Source organism: Oryx dammah, unplaced genomic scaffold (assembly GCF_014754425.2).
Source record: "Oryx dammah isolate SB20612 unplaced genomic scaffold, SCBI_Odam_1.1 HiC_scaffold_10, whole genome shotgun sequence".
NCBI classification, from domain to species: domain Eukaryota; kingdom Metazoa; phylum Chordata; class Mammalia; order Artiodactyla; family Bovidae; genus Oryx; species Oryx dammah.
Window position 1 is genome coordinate 38,359,176 of NW_024070194.1, and position 19,821 is coordinate 38,378,996.

A 19,821-nucleotide genomic window follows, 5' to 3' on the forward strand; every position below is an offset into this window, starting at 1 on the left:
GTTTGTTTACTTCCTCATCTTCGCTGTGGTAAAGCTGCTGCTGTGCCTACCTGGGTGCATGGTTTTCTCTAAGTCTGGTTTTTTCCTCAGATGCTTTTAAGAGTGGGACAGCCGGATCACAGGGCAGCTCTGTTTGTTTATAGTAATGCCTTCTAAATGCACTTCCATATTGCTGTTACCAGCTACATCCACCAGCATCATTAAAGGGTCCGCCGTTCTTACCCCGACGGCGTACTTCTGTGGATTTTTAAGTGTCCTTTTCCGTTTCTCTGAGGTGATACCTCATTGTCATTTTGATCTTCTCATCTCTGATAATTTCCCATATTGAGCCATTCCTCATGTGCTTTAACATTGTGAACTGATAGCTGATTTTTTTTCTTGACATTGTAGCTGATATTTTTTTCTTGACAGTTTGCCCTGTTTTTAATTATTTTTGATCAGTTACCCCTGGATTTTTTGAGGGCAGGTATTATTTAATGCCCAGCAGTCCTTCTGTGTGGCTATTAAGTGTCCCTAAGCAGTAATTTTCTGGTTGCTCCTGTGGGGAGTGGCCAGAACTCAGATTTCTGTTTCGCTGGCACTTGTGGTGAGCCCGACTAAGAAGGGCAGCCGTGTTGCCTGGGGCTGCTGGACATGGGGTTTCTCTGGCCATGGCTTGTGAGCGGCCCTGGCCCGCCTTGGGCTCAGAGAGCGTGCGGGGTCCCCCCCTCCCCATGGGATGGCCGTCATCCTCTTGTGGACTTCTCTCTGCTCTGTGCGTTTAGCTGATGGCTGCATCCTTGTTTTCCTGCCCTACTCTGTCCCCTGTGGGAGTGGTCCTGCGTATTTAGCCATTGAATTCTAGTTCGGAGCTAAAAATGGAGACTCCAAACTTCTACGGTTGATCAGCTGAAAAGACAAAAGGCAGGAAGTCTACGCCAAGTCCTGTGTTTGTACCCAGCACGCAGTGTTCAGGGGTCTGTGCAGTTGCGAGGAGACAGATAAACAGGTTTCTTTCTCTTCCAGGGAGGGACCATCATCGGCAGTGCCCGCTGCCAGGACTTCCGTACTCGGGAAGGCCGCCTGAAGGCCGCATGTAACTTGGTTCAGCTGGGCATCACCAGCCTGTGTGTGATCGGCGGGGACGGCAGCCTCACCGGGGCCCACATCTTCCAGACGGAGTGGAGCGGGCTGCTGGAAGAGCTGGCCCGTGATGGTGCGTCTCTGCCACCCACCCCTCCCCGTCAGCACTCCCACTGCTGACATCCTGCCTCATGAACTGTCCCACAGTTTTTGTTGCTGGTGGTGCTGCAGACCTCAAAGCTGCCATCTCAGGACTCAGATTTGTGGCTCAGATAATAACAAAAGTGATTATAAGAATAACATTTATTCCAATGTCCTATGTGCCAGGTATGGCTCCACTTTGACCCTGATGGTTTTGTGCCTGCTCAGGATAACCATCTGGAGCTTCTGTGCCGATCCCCGCTTTACAGAGGAGCGTCGGGGCTCACGGTGAAGCCACCTGGCCACGAGGGTGGCCTCACTCACACCAGCCCTCAGACACCTGCAGCTGCCCCTGCCAGCTCCCCTGGGGTCCCTCCAGTCACTGGTACAAGACTTGGTCCTTTATCACCTCCGAAGCTGTGTAGCAAAGAATGTTCAAGAATCCTATATATCCTGTGATTTTTATCTTTTAAATGTGGCTTTATGTAATTCCAATTTAATTTAAAATATGACCAGTGGAAGCAAACTGAAGTAATATTAATAGCAACCTTGTGAAAGGCGTAAGCTTGAACTAAAGTGACGACCCACACGTTCTGTGAAGTCTGTCTGGGGAATGGAGGGTGCTCTCACGCCAGGACCAGGGGCCTCGTGATGCTTCTGCACCACGTCTGGTGTGAGGCAGGTGGCCACGGTGGTGACTTGGGTGGGGGGAACATCGCTGCCCCCGCCTTGACCTTGACCTTTGTGGTCCATTTAAGCAGCTCTACCAACCCTGGTGGTCTGTCCTGAGAGTGCCAAGTACATCTATGAAATAATGGGGCCCCACAGGCCTGTCAGGAGTCAGGGTACCAGTTGTACCGCGTCCTTGAGCACGGGCTTCTGGCATGGTGACCTGCCACAGTCAGAGCCAGGCCACTGTCAGACAGAAGTCGCCTCTTTTCCCCCCATCTCTGTGTGCACTCCTTCCCTCCTCCAGCTCCTGTTCCTGGACTGGCGCTCCTGTCTGGGTGTCAGGTGACTGCTCCCCTCTGTGTCCTCGCCTCCACCTCCGTCTGGCTCTTACGTCCGTCAGTGTGCAGGGTTAGGTCCCATGGGCGTGACACGGTGGGTGGGAGATGCGTGTAGGAGCATGTGCTCCCCTGCATCATCCCGGGCCTGCGGCTTGTCCCCACACAGGCAAGATCAGCGCGGAGCAGGTGCAGAAGCACGGGCACCTCAGCGTGGTGGGAATGGTGGGCTCCATCGACAACGACTTCTGCGGCACCGACATGACCATCGGCACAGACTCGGCCCTACACCGCATCATCGAGGTGGTGGACGCCATCATGACAACTGCCCAGAGGTGGGGGACGCGGGGACCAGCGGGAGGGGCTGTGTAGACCTCAGAGCCAGCTCCGGAAAGTTCCACAAGCCTTGTCGCTTGATATTAGAAACAATTTTGTATTGGTGAAATCAGTGGTTTTCCTTGTTTACTCTTTATTTTCAATTTTTAAGAGTCACTGCTTTCTGCTTGTAAAAGAAACGCATTTATTGCAGAGAATTTAGAAAAATGAAAAAAACAAGTCATGATTATGTCAAGTCCTGCACAAAGCTCCCCTACAGGAATGGCGGACTGTAGAGCCCCAGGTTTGCACAGCCCTGGTCAGAGCTGGGCAAGCCCCCACCCTGCGCCCTCCTCACCTGGGGTTCCCACCGATGGATGAGGAGTGACCCCATGTTCTGGGTTGTAGGCTCAGGGCTGGACCTTTCCCATTATGCCCTCCCTGGCTCCTTCAGGCTTCCAGAGCACCTTCACGAAAGTCAAGTGAGAGAGACAGTGGAACATGTGCCTCTGTGGTGGACAAGCCACTTGCCACCTTCTCAGAGCCACGCCTGGGGAACCGTGGCTGGAGACAAACCTCAGCCCCCGTTTGGGTTCCCAGGGTTACTGGTGGCAATTAGTTTCCTGTTTGTGGAAAGGCCATGGTCCCGGGGTGCAGACCTGACTCCCTCGCTCTCGTCTCCTGAGCTGATGCAGGGACATCCGGCCTGTGGTTCCGGCCAGAGAAGCCTGACTCTGCCCCATGGAGCCCTCGATGCATGTCCTGGTGGCGTGAGCGTGCCTGGCACGAGAACACAACCAGGGGCGCTCACTGCTGCAGCTCCTTCACTCAGGAGAGCCTGAAACACACTCCCCATGGTGTTTGCTTGTGTGCAGAGTGGGTCGTATGAGGGGGACAGCTGGGGCCCTGCCATCTGCCCGGCCGTGCTAAGTGGACGCTCCTCTGTCTCTCTCCAGCCACCAGCGGACCTTCGTCTTGGAGGTGATGGGGAGACATTGCGGGTATGGACACATGGACGCAGTCAGGGTGGGAGGTCCCCAGGGAGCCCCACACCCCAGCTCAAGCATCCCAGGAGGGGCATGTCCCATCTGTGGGGCTGTCCTGGGCAGGGGCGCCCAGCCCCAATGCCTTGTGAAACCCTCGCTCTCTGCCTGCAGGTACCTGGCCCTGGTGAGCGCTCTGGCCTGCGGGGCCGACTGGGTCTTCCTTCCCGAGTCCCCACCAGAGGAAGGCTGGCAGGAAAACATGTGCGTCAAGCTCTCAGAGGTAACTCACCTTCTGCCCCCGTGGCTGCCGGCCTCTGGTCGCACTGCCCGGCCTGCGGCGTGGTGACCGTGGGCATGTCCCATGTCAAGGAGCTTTCGGCCCGTGGAGGCTCTCTGCTCAGAGTGGCTTCGGGCTTGTGGCTGTGACCTGGGGGCGTCCCGTCTGTCCACCTCCTGCTGTGGCAGAGACAGGCGAGGGAGAAGCAGCTGAGCTTTTGAGCCTGTCGTGCAAAGCGGGCGCTCAGCCATCCCTGGAAGAGGCCATGTGAGAGCCGGGGTCTGGGGAACACAGCACTGCCGTCCCCTTGGAAAAGGGGCAGGAGGCCTGGGAGTCGACTCCTCCCCGCGTCCCGCAGCTCTCAGCAGGCCCGGCCCTGACAGCTAGCTCCCCGGAGAGGGTCCCCCTCCCAGCGCTGGCCTCACTGTGGGTTTGGCTCAGACCTTTCTTTTCTCTGTGGACTGTGCTCGTCTCACACCGTGGGTCACTGGTGTCAGGCAGATTTCCTTTGTGAGGCCTCACAGAAAACAAGGGTGACTTTCAGGACAGAAACCCCACCCCAGTGTGTGGACTTTCTCTTCTCTTATTTTCATGACCATCTCATCCTGTTCTGTAGGCAAAAAATGGAAACCTATGGCAGAGGCCAGTTATCATATTCAGCAAGCACATAAACACTGCATGCGACCAGGACCCACAATCCATGAGACATGGCTGTCGCCTTCAAGGTGATGGTTTCCAAGAGCAGATTTCCAGCAACTAATGAAATACGGTTTGACTCAAAAATCTGTATAAGAGACTTGGTAAAGCCATCCCTTGGCTGGGAAGTTGATCCCTAGGTCGGGAAGATCCCCTGGAGAAGAGAAGACTACAATCCTAAGATATATTTTTTGCAATACTCTAAAGTCTGCATTGGCTCTTGAATTATAGCATTGATTGGGAAGATCCCCTGGAGGAGGGATAAGCTACCCATTCCAGGATTCTTGCCTGGAGAATCCCATGGACAGAGGAGCCTGGCCGGCTGCAGTCCACGGGGTGGCAGAGTTGGATATGACTGAGCAACTTGGCACGCATGCACATACAACTGGGACGACTCACCCCTTTGAGGCTGGAGGCAGCTGCACAGGTCCGGGGGTGACCGTGAGCACTGAAGTAACCCGTGAGCTCACTGTCTCTTGCTTCTGGCCTGGGGATGTGGGTAGTTCTCTGCTTCATGAAGGCCAGGCTGGGGCCGGGTTCCCAGGGAGATGACAGGAAGCTGTCTTCTGGGGGAGCCGGCAGGCCTCGTCTACAGGAGAGACCCAGGAGTCCAGCTTCGGGACTCATCACTATCTAGGGGTCCGGGTCAGAGGCACTGGGGGCTTTTGACCTCCTGCGTCTGCCAACCTGTCCCACCTTCTCACCTCAGGCGCCTGGACCTGCTCTTGTCCTTAGGAAGCGCTGCTGATGAAACTGGGTGATTGTGTGTCCCTGGAGAGAGCCCAATCAGTTGAGCAGAGGCCCCCATTCACAGTGGTTTAGGCGTCTGAGGGTTTCTTCTTCCATCTCATAGAACCGTGCCCGGAAGAAAAGGTTGAACATCATCATTGTGGCCGAAGGGGCCATCGACACCCAGAACAAGCCCATCACCTCGGAGCAGATCAAGGAGGTGAGTGTGCTCTACGCCGTACCTGCCTGACAGTGGGCGGTTCCAGCACTTGGGTGTGGTGAAGTTTGGAGTGGGGTGCTGTTAGGTAAGTATTCCTGTTCTTCTTAATGGTTGAAAATACTTTCATGACGACTGGCTTCACTGGCATGAGGATCTCACAGTTCCTGCCTTCTAGGGAGCCCATGCCTCTGGAATACTGTCAGGAGTATTCCCGAAGGCTCCAGGCTCTCCCGACAGAGACAGAGGACATGAGATTGGGCGGGGTTAGAAGGTTCCAGGAGCCGGGGGGTCAGCACAGTCATCCTCTCTCCTGCTGGAGCATCAGCTGAGCCTTACTCACGGAGGAAGTGCTCTGCTAGCCTTAGTGACCGCCCCTCCACCCTGTGGGGGGCTGACCCCATGCTCCTGTGGCTGCAGGGCTGCTTGTCTGCCGCTGGCTTGTCCGGCCTGGGAGGGACTGACTGGGCTCCCGGTCACCCAGGTAACCCAGCAGGTTCTGGACACAGAGCTGGGAAACGCCCATGGGCTCTGGTGGAAGCTGCCCATCAGGGGAGACACGTTCTCAGTGTGGCTTTGCAAGTTGGCATCTCTGCCTTTTCTGTTTCCCCGACCAGCTGTTCACCTGGTGATTAAAATATCAAGAGATCTGTGACAGTTGTCTGCTGGTATTTACAGAAGTGATGAGTACGATCGGAGCAAAGATTTTCCTACTCACTTAAGTTGAGATTGGACTGTGGAGGATGAGAGCCAGGGGGGACCATGGGATTCCCATGCCCCAGCCCTGACGTTTTCATAGAGTAAATGAGGGCCACTGGGGACACTGGCCTGGCCACCCAGCTGGGTTCTCGTGGCCCTGGCCTGAGCGGATGCCTGGAGTTACTGTGCTGTGCTTTTCAAATACAACCTTACAAATTTAAGGCGATTCATGGAAAAGTTTACATTTTTATAAAGTATCCATGCTTTTAAATACAAGCTATAGAAATAGTATTTTTAAAAACCTGTTTTAGTTATGTTCACTGCCAAAGTAGGAGAGACAATGGTTTTACCTGCAGTTAAAGCATTCTTTTTTTTTTTTTTTTTTAAAGTGATTTCGGCAAGCTGTTAACATTCTTTCAGGAAGTAAAATCTAGAAACTAGGACATTCTTGCACGTAGATGTGCATACAGGGTAGAGACCTTCTCCAGTTCCCAGCCCCCTGTCCTGGACAAGATGATATGCCTGGCTATGTCCTGTTTCCCTTCAGCTCGTGGTCACGCAGCTGGGCTACGACACGCGAGTGACCATCCTTGGACACGTGCAGAGAGGCGGGACGCCATCAGCTTTTGACAGGATTCTGGTGAGTGAGGCTGGAGCTGGCCAGGCATGTCCCAAGGCAAGGAAAGCAAAGGGACCAGGTTGCTATGAAGACTGGGTGACATGGTGGAGCCATCAGTGAAGGACGTCTCTGCCTACAGTGCTGGGTGGATTTTCCCTAAAGTCCCTGGGAGACCTGCTCACCATCAGGGTTCCTTGGCCCCCAGCCACCCACTGGGAGACCCCACCAAACATGGGGTACAACACCCAGAAGATGGAAAGGCAATGTTCATATGCAGGTTCTAGAAATGGACCCAGGGGCCACAGAGACCCAGAGTGCAGTCTCCGTTTCCTGCTTTGCACGCCTCTGAGCCCCCAGCCCCAATGGCTGGTTCTTACTGGAGTTGAGCTCTTTGTTGGAGTGGGGTTAGAAGTAAGCGGGAAGGACTGAGTGACTAACAGAGACTCGGGGCAGGAGAAGCTAGGGGGAAGCTGAGGATGCAGCTGGTCTTGTCTGAACCAGGCAGCCCTCTGCCTAGGACAGCAAGCTGGGCTCCAGGCAGGCGGAGGGCCAGCTCTGACCATTGTGACGTTGTTTCCAGGCCAGCCGCATGGGGGTGGAGGCTGTGGTCGCCCTCCTGCAGGCCACTCCCGAGACCCCGGCCTGCGTGGTGTCGCTGAGCGGGAACCAGGCAGTGCGGTTGCCACTGATGGAGTGTGTACAGATGGTGAGTGCGGGCACAGGCCGAGTTTACTGCACGAGTGAATGAACTTCCCCAGGAGCCCCCATCCCAGGGGGGTGGACGGCAGGATGGGGGTGTCAGCTCCTGTCTTGGTCCTGTGACACAAGCAAGCCGCCTGCACGGTGAGTCTAGCTTATCCTATGGGGGGGCATCCTCTGGGCACCTGTGCACTTCCCATGAGGCCGGAGACAGCCCTGCAGGGACCAGGGTCTTCACAGGGCAGGAGGGACACCGTCTAGCCTCTCCAGGGTCAGCCTCTCCTGCCCTCCTGTCCTTGAGACCCTCACATCTGTGATGTGACATGGGTTGGGGGGCCTCTCTCAGGTGACACCCCGACGTGCAGTACCTCCTGAGGCCCATTTCCCAGTGGACTGTCCACTAGGAGAGGCGGCCGTGGAGTTGCATTAGAAATTGTTACCATTTATTTTTCAAAGTCTCTTCATGACTATGGATTTATTTCATCTTCTCAGTGGCTCTGAGGTGTATGTATTTTATAATGTGTACAGAGAGGTGATTAAGTCAAGGGACTAATTGAAAGAAACCTTAGAAACGTACTTTCCAAAAGCCTGTGGCAGTAAATGAATCCTGTGTGTGTGCACGTGTGTGCATCTGTGTCTGAGTGTGTACATGTATCATTCATGTGAGTCGGTGTGTGCATGTGTGTGTGCACGTGTTGTGCATGTGTGTGCACGTGTGTGCACATGTCATGCATGTTTATGAATGTGCACATGCCATGTGCTTATGAGTGTGCACATGTCCTGCATGTGTGTGCACATGAGGATATTTGTGTACATTTGTGTCTGTGTACATATGTCATGCATGTGTATGAGTGTGCATGTGTTGTGTGTATGTATGCACATGTGTACAAGTGTGTGCATGTGGCATGTATATGTGCATGCTTGTGTACATGTGTCCTGCATGTGTCTGTGTACATGTGCTCTGCCTTTTTGTATGTGTGCACGTGTTGTGTGTGCACATGTGCATGTGGGAATGCATGTCCACATGTGTCTGTGTACATGTCATGCATACGTGTGAGTGTGCACATCATGTGTGTGTGTGAGTGCACCTGTGTGTGTGCACGTCATGCATGTGTGTCTGTGTACACATCAAGCCTGTGTATGAGGGTGCACATGTCATGTGTGCATGTATGAGTGTGTGCACGTGTTGTGCATGTCTGTGCGTGTGCCGTGTGTGGAGTGTGAGGCTGTGGCTCAGAAGAACAGAACATGGAATGACGTGCAGTGGTTTACTGTGAGCACATTTCTTCTGTCCAGTCTCTGTCTGTTTAGAGACGGAGGCGGCCGGTACCACTGGCTTGTCCTCCAAAGACCGTGCGTCATGGTGTCTCAGGCTGACGGTCGCAAGGCCACAGTCGGCCCCTCCCTGACCAGCTGCTGCTTGCTGGGTCTCTTCCTAAGGGCCGGGCGTGTGGTCATCATGACAGACGACAGCAGAACTAGGGGGCATTTTTCTTACCGCACAGCTGAGGAAACTGAAGTTCAGAGAGAGGGGTGACTTGCCTGGGATCCTGGGGCTGAAAGGGGGAGTCGGTGCTGGACCCCAAGTGCTGTGGCTCCAGGACAGCCTGCTCCCAGCCCCGTCCCTCTGCCCCTGCTCCCGGGGAGCCGGCTGGTTTCTGTTTGCTCTTTCCTCACCAGAGTCAAAGGGGATCGTTTAGAGCCTGGCCTGGGAGACTCACCTCCTGGCCTTGCTCTCAGCGGCAGGATCCCTGAGATCTCAGGACCCACTTACCCGGGCGGTGCCTCTAGTCCTTTTCTACGAAGCAGGCTGGGTGGTGGCCAGGTGGTGTGGGCTCGCTGATCCCAGCTGCCGGCTGCAAGGTCAAACCCGAACGAACCTGGGATGGAAGGGCCCAGCTGGTTCTGTGTCCCCGGGCCAGATCCGGGGACACACTGAGTCCTGACACATTCTTTCTTCCTTACAGACCCAGGAGGTACAAAAGGCGATGGATGAGAGGAGATTTAAGGATGCCGTGCAACTCCGAGGAAGGTGACTGTTCTGAAAACTGTTTCCCCAAAGCCTCTATTTGTCAGCGTGTGCCCAGGTCGCGCTGCTTCTGTCTCAACATGAGAAGCGAGAAATGAGACAGGAGGCACTGCTTCTGCTGGTGGATGGTCTGGGCGGCTAATTAGAGGGAAATGTGTTTGTTTTTGTTGGGGGGGGGTCATTCAGAAGCTGAGATGAGAGAGAGCCTGACATGTGGCTGCTAGCATTCCAGGAAAGAAACTAGCTGCATCCTGGATGCAGCCCCCTCAGCCCCCTCACACAGCATCCATCCCAGTCTCTGGGGCCGCCCGAGGCTCCTCTCCGGTCATGAAGCCCGCACTGTAGCCACCCACACCCCGTGCAGGCATCATCTGGGGCCCCTTCTCCCTGGGAGAGCCCATCTGCCCTGTCCTGCTCTCTAGCCTGTGGTCCGACTCCGGCCTTTTTTTCCAGGAGCTTCGAGAACAATCTCAACACCTACAAGCGGCTGGCCATCAAGCTGCCAGACTCCGAAATCCCAAAGGTAGGAGACCCTGCCCCCATCCTCTCCCCTGCTTCTGGCCATGCCTCCGTCCTGCCTGGCTTGGTCCCTGTTTCGTGGAGGCCACCCCGGGCCCCTCCAGTGCGTCCCTCCCACCCCAGCCCAGCCGGATCTCACGGCCTGGAGTCCCCGCGCCAGCCTCTCACCTGTGCATGCGCTCGGGGTGCACCTAGCCGGTGACCCCCACCCCCACCCCCTGACTTGCAGAGCAACTGCAATGTGGGCGTCGTGAACGTGGGTGCGCCCGCGGCCGGCATGAATGCGGCTGTGCGTGCCGCTGTGCGCGTGGGCATCTCTGAAGGACACAAGATGTTTGCTGTGTATGATGGCTTCGAGGGCTTTGCCAAAGGCCAGGTGGGTCCTGGGGGCACCCACGGGGAAGGGCTTCGGTGAAAGGCAGGTTCTGGATTTCTGAGGTGGGGGGAACTGCATCTCTGGGATCCCAGAACTGGGACATTAGGTGGGAAGGGGAGCAGATGCATGCGAGGTAGTGGGGAGGTGCACTCAGGATGCTGCACCCCTGACTATGGGACCTTGGGGTCCAGCTCAGGCCCCGGCTCCTCCCCCCTCTCAGGGAAAGCTGTTTCTTCATGTTCGGCAAATCCTTACAGACACGCCACCTGTCAGAGGCGCAGACTCTGAGCTGTTTGTCAAACCTTCTCCTTCCCTTTACTTGTTCACTTCAGCTGTTTCTCTCTGTGTTTGCATCTTAGATAAAGGAAATCGGCTGGGGGGATGTTGGAGGCTGGACGGGCCAAGGCGGCTCCATCCTTGGGACAAAACGGTAATTCTCTCATCTTGATCCTGACCTGCTCTCTGGGAGCAGGGTGCCACGTCGCAGGGAGAGGAACTGTGTGGCATTCATGTCCCATCCGGGATCCAGGAGGGAAGGGACTGGCACCAGCTCACGTCCGGGCCACACTCTGGGGGGGGACCCAGGCCAGGTGTGTGGGGAGCCTGTGAGATGCGGCCTCAAAGAGACACCAAGCGGAGGGCCTGGGAGGGCTTCCCCGCTGGTTCCTTGTTTCCCTCGTCAGAACAAGCCTGTGGTGGCAGAAAGCCCTCATCCCTTGTGGGGCAGTGCAGACACAGGTGCGTGAGCGGCAGTGACTGCGCCCTGCAGAGGGGCTAGATGTGGTTCACCATCCCGGGAGCCCAGCCACCAGATCCCCACCGCCCAAGGGAGGACCCAAGGGGCTCCGCGCAAAACCGCAGGTTTCTGAACCGTGGCTGTTCCTGTTGCGGATACAGTGGGGCCCAGATGTGTTCCCGCCGAGGCGCTGATTTAACACGAGGCTGTTTGCTCTCTCATCTCTGGGCGCAGCCATCACTGCCTGTCTCATGTTATATGGAAGGACAGTGTGGGTACCTGGGCTCAAAGGGGCGTTGGATTCCGCACTAGTGGTAGTCTGTCATCCACGGGAATCGTCCCAGCTTCTGCCTTGCCCTGAAGCTGGGCACCCTGCCGCCAGCACTCCGCGGAGCTGACCTAGGTGTCCAGAGCTCTCGTGGTCCTGTCCCCCCATCGCCCTTGGGGATGGTATTGTGATGGTGGAGCTCCACGCAGGGGACAGTGCCCCCTGGCTGCCTCCTGGGCCTCTTCAGACCGACTGTGACTGCCCAACTCGTCTGTTTCATGAGCCCCAGCCCCCCAGGGGCTGCTCTGGGGGCGGCGGGGCTGGAGGGGTGGCTGGCAGCACGTTCTCACGATGCTTAGGTACTGGGGAACCCCCTAGTTGACTCCACATGCGCTCGTGTGCCCTGAGCACCCGGCCCTACGACTTCTTTACACTTTCCCTGAGCGGAGCCCATCCCAAGTGAATCCTTGATGCCCAGGGGGTACAGCAGAAAGGTTGGGGTGGGTGCTGGGTGGGCTCGCTCGATGGCCGAGCAGGCTTTGCCTCCTCTGCTTGCAGCCATGTGTGGACAGAGGGTGAAACAGGTTAAGGTGAGCAGGTGTGTGTGGAGGTGACTTTGAGTGAGATTACTCCAGATGAGGTGTGTGTAGTCTATACGTGACTTGAAAACTGGACATTTCCATCCAGACGATTACCGCTGTGAATGTTTAATAGCTTCTGTGGTTCACCATGTCCCTAACCCAGGCGCTGGGATTTTCTGAGGTCCAGCTGTGAGGCAGCTGCAAAGTTTCTTCCCGTTTTCTTTTGAAAAGACCCTCTTTTGAGACCTGACTCCTGGCTGCGCCCACTGTGGGTGGCTCCCCAGCCATGCTGTCCCCCAGCCACGTGGCCCGGGGCGCCTCCTGCCCCTGAGTATCATGCCACTTGGCCTCAGAGGGTGGGGTGCAGAGGGGCCCCTGCCTGAGCTCACCCCTTTGAACCTCCCCAGCACCCTCCCTGGGAAATACCTGGAGGACATCGCGGTGCAGATGCGAACCCATGGCATCAGCGCTCTCTTGATTATCGGTGGATTCGAGGTACGTCTGCTCCCCTGCTGGCCGGCACTGCGGGTTTGAGAGGGGATGCCGCGTCTGCCGTCTGCTTCTCATTGGGAGCACGGGCCCAGCTGCCACTGAGCACTGGCGATGCAGGACTCGGGGCCACTTGCCCCCCCAACCCCATGGCTGGGCTGTCTGCTCAGTGAGTGCTCATGTCTGCTGGGTCTGTGGAGATGACCCTCTCTCTCGAGTTGGAAGCCCATTTGTTACTCAGAGAAGAGGGCAGTTATGGGGCCAGATTATTATCTTTTAACTACCTGTTGGATTGTCCACCTTCGTTTTTAATATTAGCCTCACGATGACCTTGATGTTTCCTTTAAAGAAAACGTGAGAACCTCAAGCAGTCATACTCAAAGTCTGAGTCAGACGCTCGCCCGTGAGTGGCTTAGTCTCGCCCTGGGCTGATGCCCAGATGGCAATATATAGCCACCCACCACCCAACCGCCTCCCACTCACACACTCACCCGCAGGCCTACCTGGGGCTGCTGGAGCTGTTGGCCGCCCGGCAGAAGCACGAGGAGTTCTGTGTCCCCATGGTCATGGTCCCCGCCACCGTCTCCAACAATGTGCCCGGCTCCGACTTCAGCATCGGGGCGGACACCGCCCTCAACACCATCACCGACGTGAGTGTGGGCAGCAGGGCAGGGGCTGCGGAACTAACCTGGGGTGCCGGCCCGCTTTTATGTACCGTGTGCTCGAGACAGACTGGGCTGGGGGTCTGCTGAAAAGTTTGTCTTTTTTAAAATAAAGGGTGGCCCAGTGGCTAAGACTGCATGCTCCCGAGGCAGTGGGTGCAGGTTTGATCCCTGACTGGGGGGAATTACGGTCCTTCATGCTGACACGGCCAAAAAAGAGGAAAAAAAAAAAAAAAAGCCTGACAATCTACAATTCGGCCCCAAAGATTTTCACCTCCGTTTCCCTTTGCTGCAGCCAGGGTGACATCATCTGTACTTCAGCTAGTTTTGAGTGACAGTGATGTGGATATTCGATTAAACCCACCCCCGTTGTTTTCTGGCTAAATTTCCCCCAAGCATATAACACATTATTGTGTTATTGTGATGAAACCTGGGTCCAGGGCCCTGTGCTGTGCTGTCTGAAGGTAGAAGCTGGACTGAAGATTTTGTGAGTTCATTCACTGACCTGGATCCTTTTAAACAATTGTCCTCCTCCTCCTGTTTGTGGACTGGGGACAATAAACCGTATATAAAAAAATACTGATGGTACTTGAATGATTTTTTATCCCCCTAAAGTCCATACATGGAGAAGGCAGTGGCAGCCCACTCCAGTACTCTTGCCTGGAAAATCCCATGGACGGAGGAGCCTTGTAGGCTGCAGTCCATGGGGTCACTAAGAGTCAGATACGACTCACTTTCACTTTTCACTTTCTGCATTGAAGAAGGAAATGGCAACCCACTCCAGTGTTCTTGCCTGGAGAATCCCAGGGACGGGGGATCCTGGTGGGCTGCTGTCTGTGGGGTTGCATAGAGTCAGACATGACTGAAGCAACTTAGCAGCAGCAGCAGCAGCAAAGTCCATACAAAGTATAGAAATACATTTTAATTATCAAAAATTTAAATCACACTTGGGAAATCACTTGGGCATTTGAAGATCAGTGAGGATCAGAATGCATAACTCCTTTTTTTTTTTTTTTTTTTCAGTTCAGTGTCTAGAATTTTCTGGTAAATTCTCACATTTTATTTTCCTTGGGAGACACAGGCCTCGTGGCTGTATTTCTAGCTTTTTTCCCCTTAAACTAATGGGCATCAAATCTGTCTCCAGTGCCGGTAAATAAAAGAAAAGCTTTTAAAGCAGGATGTATGCGATAAGCAGTGCTTGGTGCTGGTTCTTTGCTTTCCTGAACCTCTTCAACTTTCTGCAGTTTCTGTACTAAAAAGCCTTCTGGTGTGGCTTTGGCCGGTGTCCACATGCTGGACCTCCTCACCCCCGTGCCCACCCCTTGTGGCCCCGGGGATGCCGTCTGTGCTTCTGCTGCCATGGGACTAACTCAACCTCTGACTGCTTGCTGCTCAAGGTCTGAGTTGAAAGGTCGTGTGTCACTTCTGCTCCCGTGTGGTTGGGTCTGAGATGCTCTCGCTACGCTTGCAGTAGAAGCAGCTGGAGTTCGTGTCCTGATTGTCGCCTAACGAGACCCCGGGGGTGGCAGGAACTCCAGGGGCCGTCATCGGTGGGTCCTGACCAGGGTCGGTGTGTGTCCCCTGTGGCCTTTCACACACTCTCAGCAGGACAGGGTGCTCCCACTTCTTAATCCCAGGCTCCTCTGCTACGAAGAATTACTTTTCCAAGTGATAGAGATTCTCTACACATGGGTTGTTGAAAATCTGAAAACCAGGACAGGTCTGGGGAAATTCCACGTGGTCCATCCTGCTTCCCTTCAAGAGGTTTTGAGATTTATTACATGGCCCTTGACATTCAGGCTTTTCTTTACTGGAGCTTCTTGGAGCCAGGGTCACCATTGGTGATGGGCCAGGCTGCCCCACAAATTGGGGGTGTTGCTCTGCTGCTAAGTTCGTGCCCAGTGGTCAGGCGGTGGTTGAGATGCCCCTGCGCTGGGCCTGCTCAGTGGGTCCTGGAGCTGGGGGATGGGAGGCCAACTGGTTCCCCAGCTTGTGTGTGTTGAGCCGCAGTGCAGTTGAGTCTCTCAGGAGGCCTGGGTTTGGTTGGCCCTCGGCTGGGCCGGGCACATTGAAGAAGGGGGCGGCAGGCAGGACCGTGCTGGGGGAGGGCCTGAGGGTCATCGTTCGCGAGCCTCCCCGGGAGGCAGGAGGCTCTCCAGCTTCCAGAGCCAGTGCAGGGTCTGTTCGTCTGTCCGGTCAGCTGTGCTCTCAGGACAGGCCTCCGTGGCCTGGGATCTGGGGTCTGGATGTCCTGATGGTGGGAGTGCCACCTCCTGGCCTCGGGGACAGCCCCAGGCACCTCTTGCCCCAGCCGCTTTCTTCCGCTCAGAGGCCAGGGTGGTCTGGAAGTGACTTTGTCCCCAGGGGACGTCTGCGACGTTGGGGGACACTCTGGCCGTCAGAACTGGGTGGCCGGGGGTGGGGAGGTGGGGCATGGTGTCTGGTGAGTATCGGCCTGGATGCTGCTGACCGCATGATGTTAGGATGACCCTGCAGCCTAGGGCCCTCAGCCACAATATCCCAGGGGGCCGAGGGGGTGAACCCCGAGGTGGCCTGCTGTCGTCAGGTGGCACAGCCTCTGGACACTTAACCCTTGTCCTCACGTGCCCTCCTCATCAGTCTGGGTGCTGAGCTTACAGATGCGTTCCTGGAAACAGATCCCAGGGAACTTACGCCATCACGAGGTCCCGGGGTCCCAGGGAGGCGCTGGTCCTCAGGGCTTGGGTTCAGAGAGTCTGAAGCCAAAGAGGGGGCTGCGTCTCCTCCTCTGGGCCACGTGCTGGTCCCCTTCGGAGCCTCAGCTGACGTGAGTTCGGTGCTGCCCAGGTGGCTGGCTCACTCAGCATTGCCCCCAGGGCCCCGGGCTCATGTCCTGGGCAGGGTTCTCCTGGCTCTGAGTGTCTGTCTCATTTTCCAGAGATCAGAGGAAAAGCAGGGAGTGATGGCAGTCAGAGAGAGGGTGGGAAGAATGTACAGGTGTAGAACTGCCGTCAGATTTCAAGGTGCCGGCGCCCCGCCCGCCCCCTATGCCAGGTGACCCCACCCAGAGCGTCCTGGGGGGTGCAGACAGCCTGGGAGCCCGTCTAACCACGGAGCTTACGACCCCTCCATCCAGCAGGCATCCGGGCAGCCCCACGGTGGCCCTGAGCTGCATGGGGGCTGGGGAGGTACCCCGTGGGGATCTGGGCTGTACTGGGTGGGGTGGTGATTGAGGATGGTGGTGGGGCACGGGGCAGGTGAGCAACCCCCTGACCTTCCTCATGGCTGCTCCCTGGACTCACCCAGCGTGGGCTCACCGTCCACATGTCCTAGGGCCATAGACCCCAGAACCTGGCCTGTCTGGGAGTCTGGGGATGGAAGAGGCAGGGCCGGCAGAAAGCCATGCTCTCAGGAAAGCCCAGGTCATCCTGCCAGGAATTTCCCCGCGCAAGGCGTGGGAAGTGGCTCCAAGCGGGAGGAATAAAGACAGGGCAGAGCCCGGGTTCTGCGAGCATCTGGCTATGGGGCGCTGTGGCCTCAGGGGCGGGTGGTGGACCGGGACACTAACAAGTTACTTGCACTAACACGGAGGCGGGAGGTCTGGGCCCTGGTCGTGTGCTTGAGAGCAGCCTGCTTTTCTGACATCAGAGCCCAATTGTTTCCCGGGGATCCCGAACCCCCTAGGGCTCTCCGTGAGGGTCACATGGCCCGGGCAAAGGGGACTGCGCGGGCGTCTGCCTCCCCAGCCATCCGGCATTACCTCTCCGAGGGGTCCCAGCAGCCTGGCCCCTAAGGTCCCTCCAAGTGGCCGTCCACATCTCCTCCTGATGCCAGAAAGGCCTGGCTGTTCGTCCACCACTAACCCCGTGCCGCCTTGGCCCTGCTCTGCTGCCCGCCTGCCCTGGCCTGTATCCTCTGGGCCTGCACCAGAGTCCCCCCTGCTGGTCTCACCTGCACTCTGAGTCCCCCTGCTGGTCTCCCCCTGCACCCCGAGTCTCATTGCTGGTCTCCCCTGTACCCCGAGTCCCCCACTGCTGGTCTCCCCTGCACCCTGAGTCCCCATTACTGGTCTCTCCTTGCACCCCGAGCCCCCCTGCTGGTCTCCCCCTGCACCCTGAGTGCCCACTACTGGTCTCCCCTTGCACCCCGAGCCCCCTGCTGGTCTCCCCTGTGCTCTGAATCCCCACTGCTGGTCTACCCTGCACCCCAAGTCCCCCCCGCCGGTGGCCCCCCCCCTGCAGCTTCCTCCCCATTGGCCGTCATGGATGTGGGTTCCCTGCTGACCTGCCCCCGCTCTGCTCAGGCTTTCCAGAGCTTGCTGGAGCTGTCGAAGAACCGCGACAGCCACCCTGAGTTTTGCATCCCCGTTTGTATGGTGCCCGCCACCATTAGCAACAATGTCCCAGGCACAGACCTGAGCATAGGTTGTGACACAAGCCTGAACGTGATTGTGGAGGTAAGATCTTTGCGTTTGCTCAAGGAGACGGCCCGTCAGGGGTCCCGTAGGGTCTGTCTTTCCCACTCAAGGAGAACCGGAACGGGGAACCTGTTGAATCTTCCAGGGCAAAGGAGCCCTGCTTCTCATCAGCTTGGGTTAGCACAGTTTCCGCCCAGCCTGTCTTGAGGAGCCCACCTGTGCTGACTCTCGGTGGGCTGTTCCCTCGGGGGCTCTGGGTGAGCCTGCTCCTGCCTACCAGGACAAAAGCCCCGAGCTGCCCCCAGGTGATCAGCGGCAGTGTGGTGTTGGAGGAGACAGGACGCAGAGCAAGGGGGTGGGCAGAGGGACCCGGTGCTGGGGGTATGAGAATCCAGTGGAGCCCAGGTCACAGGGAGGCGGGGAGGAGATGCCCTTCCTGGGGGCCTTCACCCACAGTCCCTCCCAGCCCCATCCGAGTGGGGCCCCAGCAGGCCGGTGTCACCCAGGCTCCAAGGAACCAGTGTCTCTGAGCCCTGCCCACCTGGTATCCATCAGCACTGACCCTCACCCATCAGCACCCTGGCTGCCTGGCCTGTGCCGTGGGCAGTGGGACCCGTGTCCTCCCCCACTGGGGACCCCCAGAGGTGCAGAACCCCCTGTGCTGGTGGGTTCCCGTCTCAGCTGGGCAAAGAGCCCTGGTAAATGGCAGTTGAGCACAGGTTCTGAGCTGATGGTTAGACAAGGAGGCTGTCACCGGGACCTCTGCCGTTGAGGCCAACGGGCACATCTGGGTTGGGGTGAGACTTGGGTGCTTGGGCCTCACAGGAGAGGGGCTTTTCTGGCTGGTGGTGATAGCTGCTGTTCTGGGTCAGGAGGGGAGCCCACGAGACCTGCAGCCCAGGGGGTCTGTGCATCCCCCACGCTGAATTCCTGAGACAGAGGCCAGGCAGGCAGGTTTTGGTGCTCCAACACCACATGAAGGACCCATGGACACCACGGTCCTGTGTGTCTCCCCACCTGGCCGGGCACCCCCAGGCCTGAGCACCGAGAGGAGGAGACGGGCGCATTGACATGGTTTCCTGTCTGGGCTCCTGGAGAACGTGGAGCTGCCCAGCTGCTGAAATACACCCTGGGTTTGGATGAGATCAGTCTGTTTTGGGGGAGGCTGGTGATCCATCACAGATGCTGGAGGGGTCATCATGGGTGACGGAATGGGGCCGGTCTGGTGATCACAGTGCTTGTTCATGTTTAATCCGAAGTCTTGGAACAAAGGTCTCCCCACTGGTGGTGGTACACTTTGGTGCACAAAGTCTTCTTCCCCCCACGTGTCCCCGGAGTGTTTCAGGAGAGAACAGAGCAGGGACATGCCTGCTAACGAGCCCTGAGAGGCCAGGGCCTAGGGCACAGCACACCGCCCGAGGTCAGGGCCAGCCATGGGGCGGTGTCCGCGTCTCCTGACCGTGTCCCCTCGTGCAGACATGCGACCGCATCAAGCAGTCGGCCAGCGGGACCAAGCGGCGCGTGTTCATCATCGAGACCATGGGGGGCTTCTGCGGCTACCTGGCCAACATGGGGGGACTGGCGGCTGGTGCAGACGCTGCCTACATCTTCGAGGAGCCTTTCGACATCCGGGACCTGCAGGTGCGTGGACACAGGGCCCCAGGGGTCGCTGACCGACAGGTCCAGGGTCTCAGGAGCCACCCCACCCCCCTGCCACATCACAGACACCAGTGAGGCACTAGAGCTCCATGTGCAGGGACAGGGTGACCCCTGGAACAGGTTCCAGGGCACCTGCTGCTCGTACCCCGAGTTTGTAACTGTGTCTCTTACATGCTTACCTGGGAAGCAGTTAACGCCCTCCCTGGAGGCCCTACACTTGCAGGGACACGGATGTGCTAGGCGCCTGGGGCCTTGCCGGCTCATGGCCACCATGTCCAGGCCTCGGGTGCACAGGCAGCCAGAGCTTGGGGTCCCTGTGGGTCTGAGCCAGGGGAACTGTGCAGCAATGGAGGACAGACCCCCGCCTGGAGGAGCCCCTGGTCCCCTGTGGCCCAGGACACGGGGAGGATGACATGGGGAGGTCTGCCCAGCGCTCCCTGGGGAGGCTTGCCCTGGCCAGGATGCAGCCCGGGGGAGTGTCGCCCCCAAAATCAGGACAGGAAACTCACAGTCCGCCTGCTCTTCTGCAGCCGGCTCCTTTGGAACCTGTGCTCGTGTGTCCTCGCTCCCTTTTTCTCGCACACGTCCTCTCTCAAGCCGTGTCCTTCCTTAGAAAATCCTCCTGCCTGAACGTGCCTGTTAGGCAGGGTCAGGAGTCT

General features: G+C 57.2%; 1 protein-coding gene across 1 annotated transcript in view; it reads left to right on the forward strand.

Annotated features, from left to right (window-relative positions):
- LOC120869458 (phosphofructokinase, platelet) overlaps positions 1 to 19,821 on the forward strand; it is a 53,234-nt gene that overhangs the window by 28,161 nt on the left and 5,252 nt on the right. The window contains exons 4-17 of the mRNA XM_040248776.1: positions 1,006 to 1,195; positions 2,380 to 2,545; positions 3,482 to 3,526; positions 3,683 to 3,791; positions 5,338 to 5,433; positions 6,677 to 6,769; positions 7,329 to 7,454; positions 9,415 to 9,479; positions 9,930 to 9,999; positions 10,225 to 10,371; positions 10,731 to 10,801; positions 12,364 to 12,451; positions 12,943 to 13,095; positions 18,980 to 19,144. Coding sequence (XP_040104710.1) covers positions 1,006 to 1,195; positions 2,380 to 2,545; positions 3,482 to 3,526; positions 3,683 to 3,791; positions 5,338 to 5,433; positions 6,677 to 6,769; positions 7,329 to 7,454; positions 9,415 to 9,479; positions 9,930 to 9,999; positions 10,225 to 10,371; positions 10,731 to 10,801; positions 12,364 to 12,451; positions 12,943 to 13,095; positions 18,980 to 19,144 — 1,584 coding nt within the window. The remainder of the gene's footprint in view (positions 1 to 1,005; positions 1,196 to 2,379; positions 2,546 to 3,481; positions 3,527 to 3,682; positions 3,792 to 5,337; positions 5,434 to 6,676; positions 6,770 to 7,328; positions 7,455 to 9,414; positions 9,480 to 9,929; positions 10,000 to 10,224; positions 10,372 to 10,730; positions 10,802 to 12,363; positions 12,452 to 12,942; positions 13,096 to 18,979; positions 19,145 to 19,821) is intronic.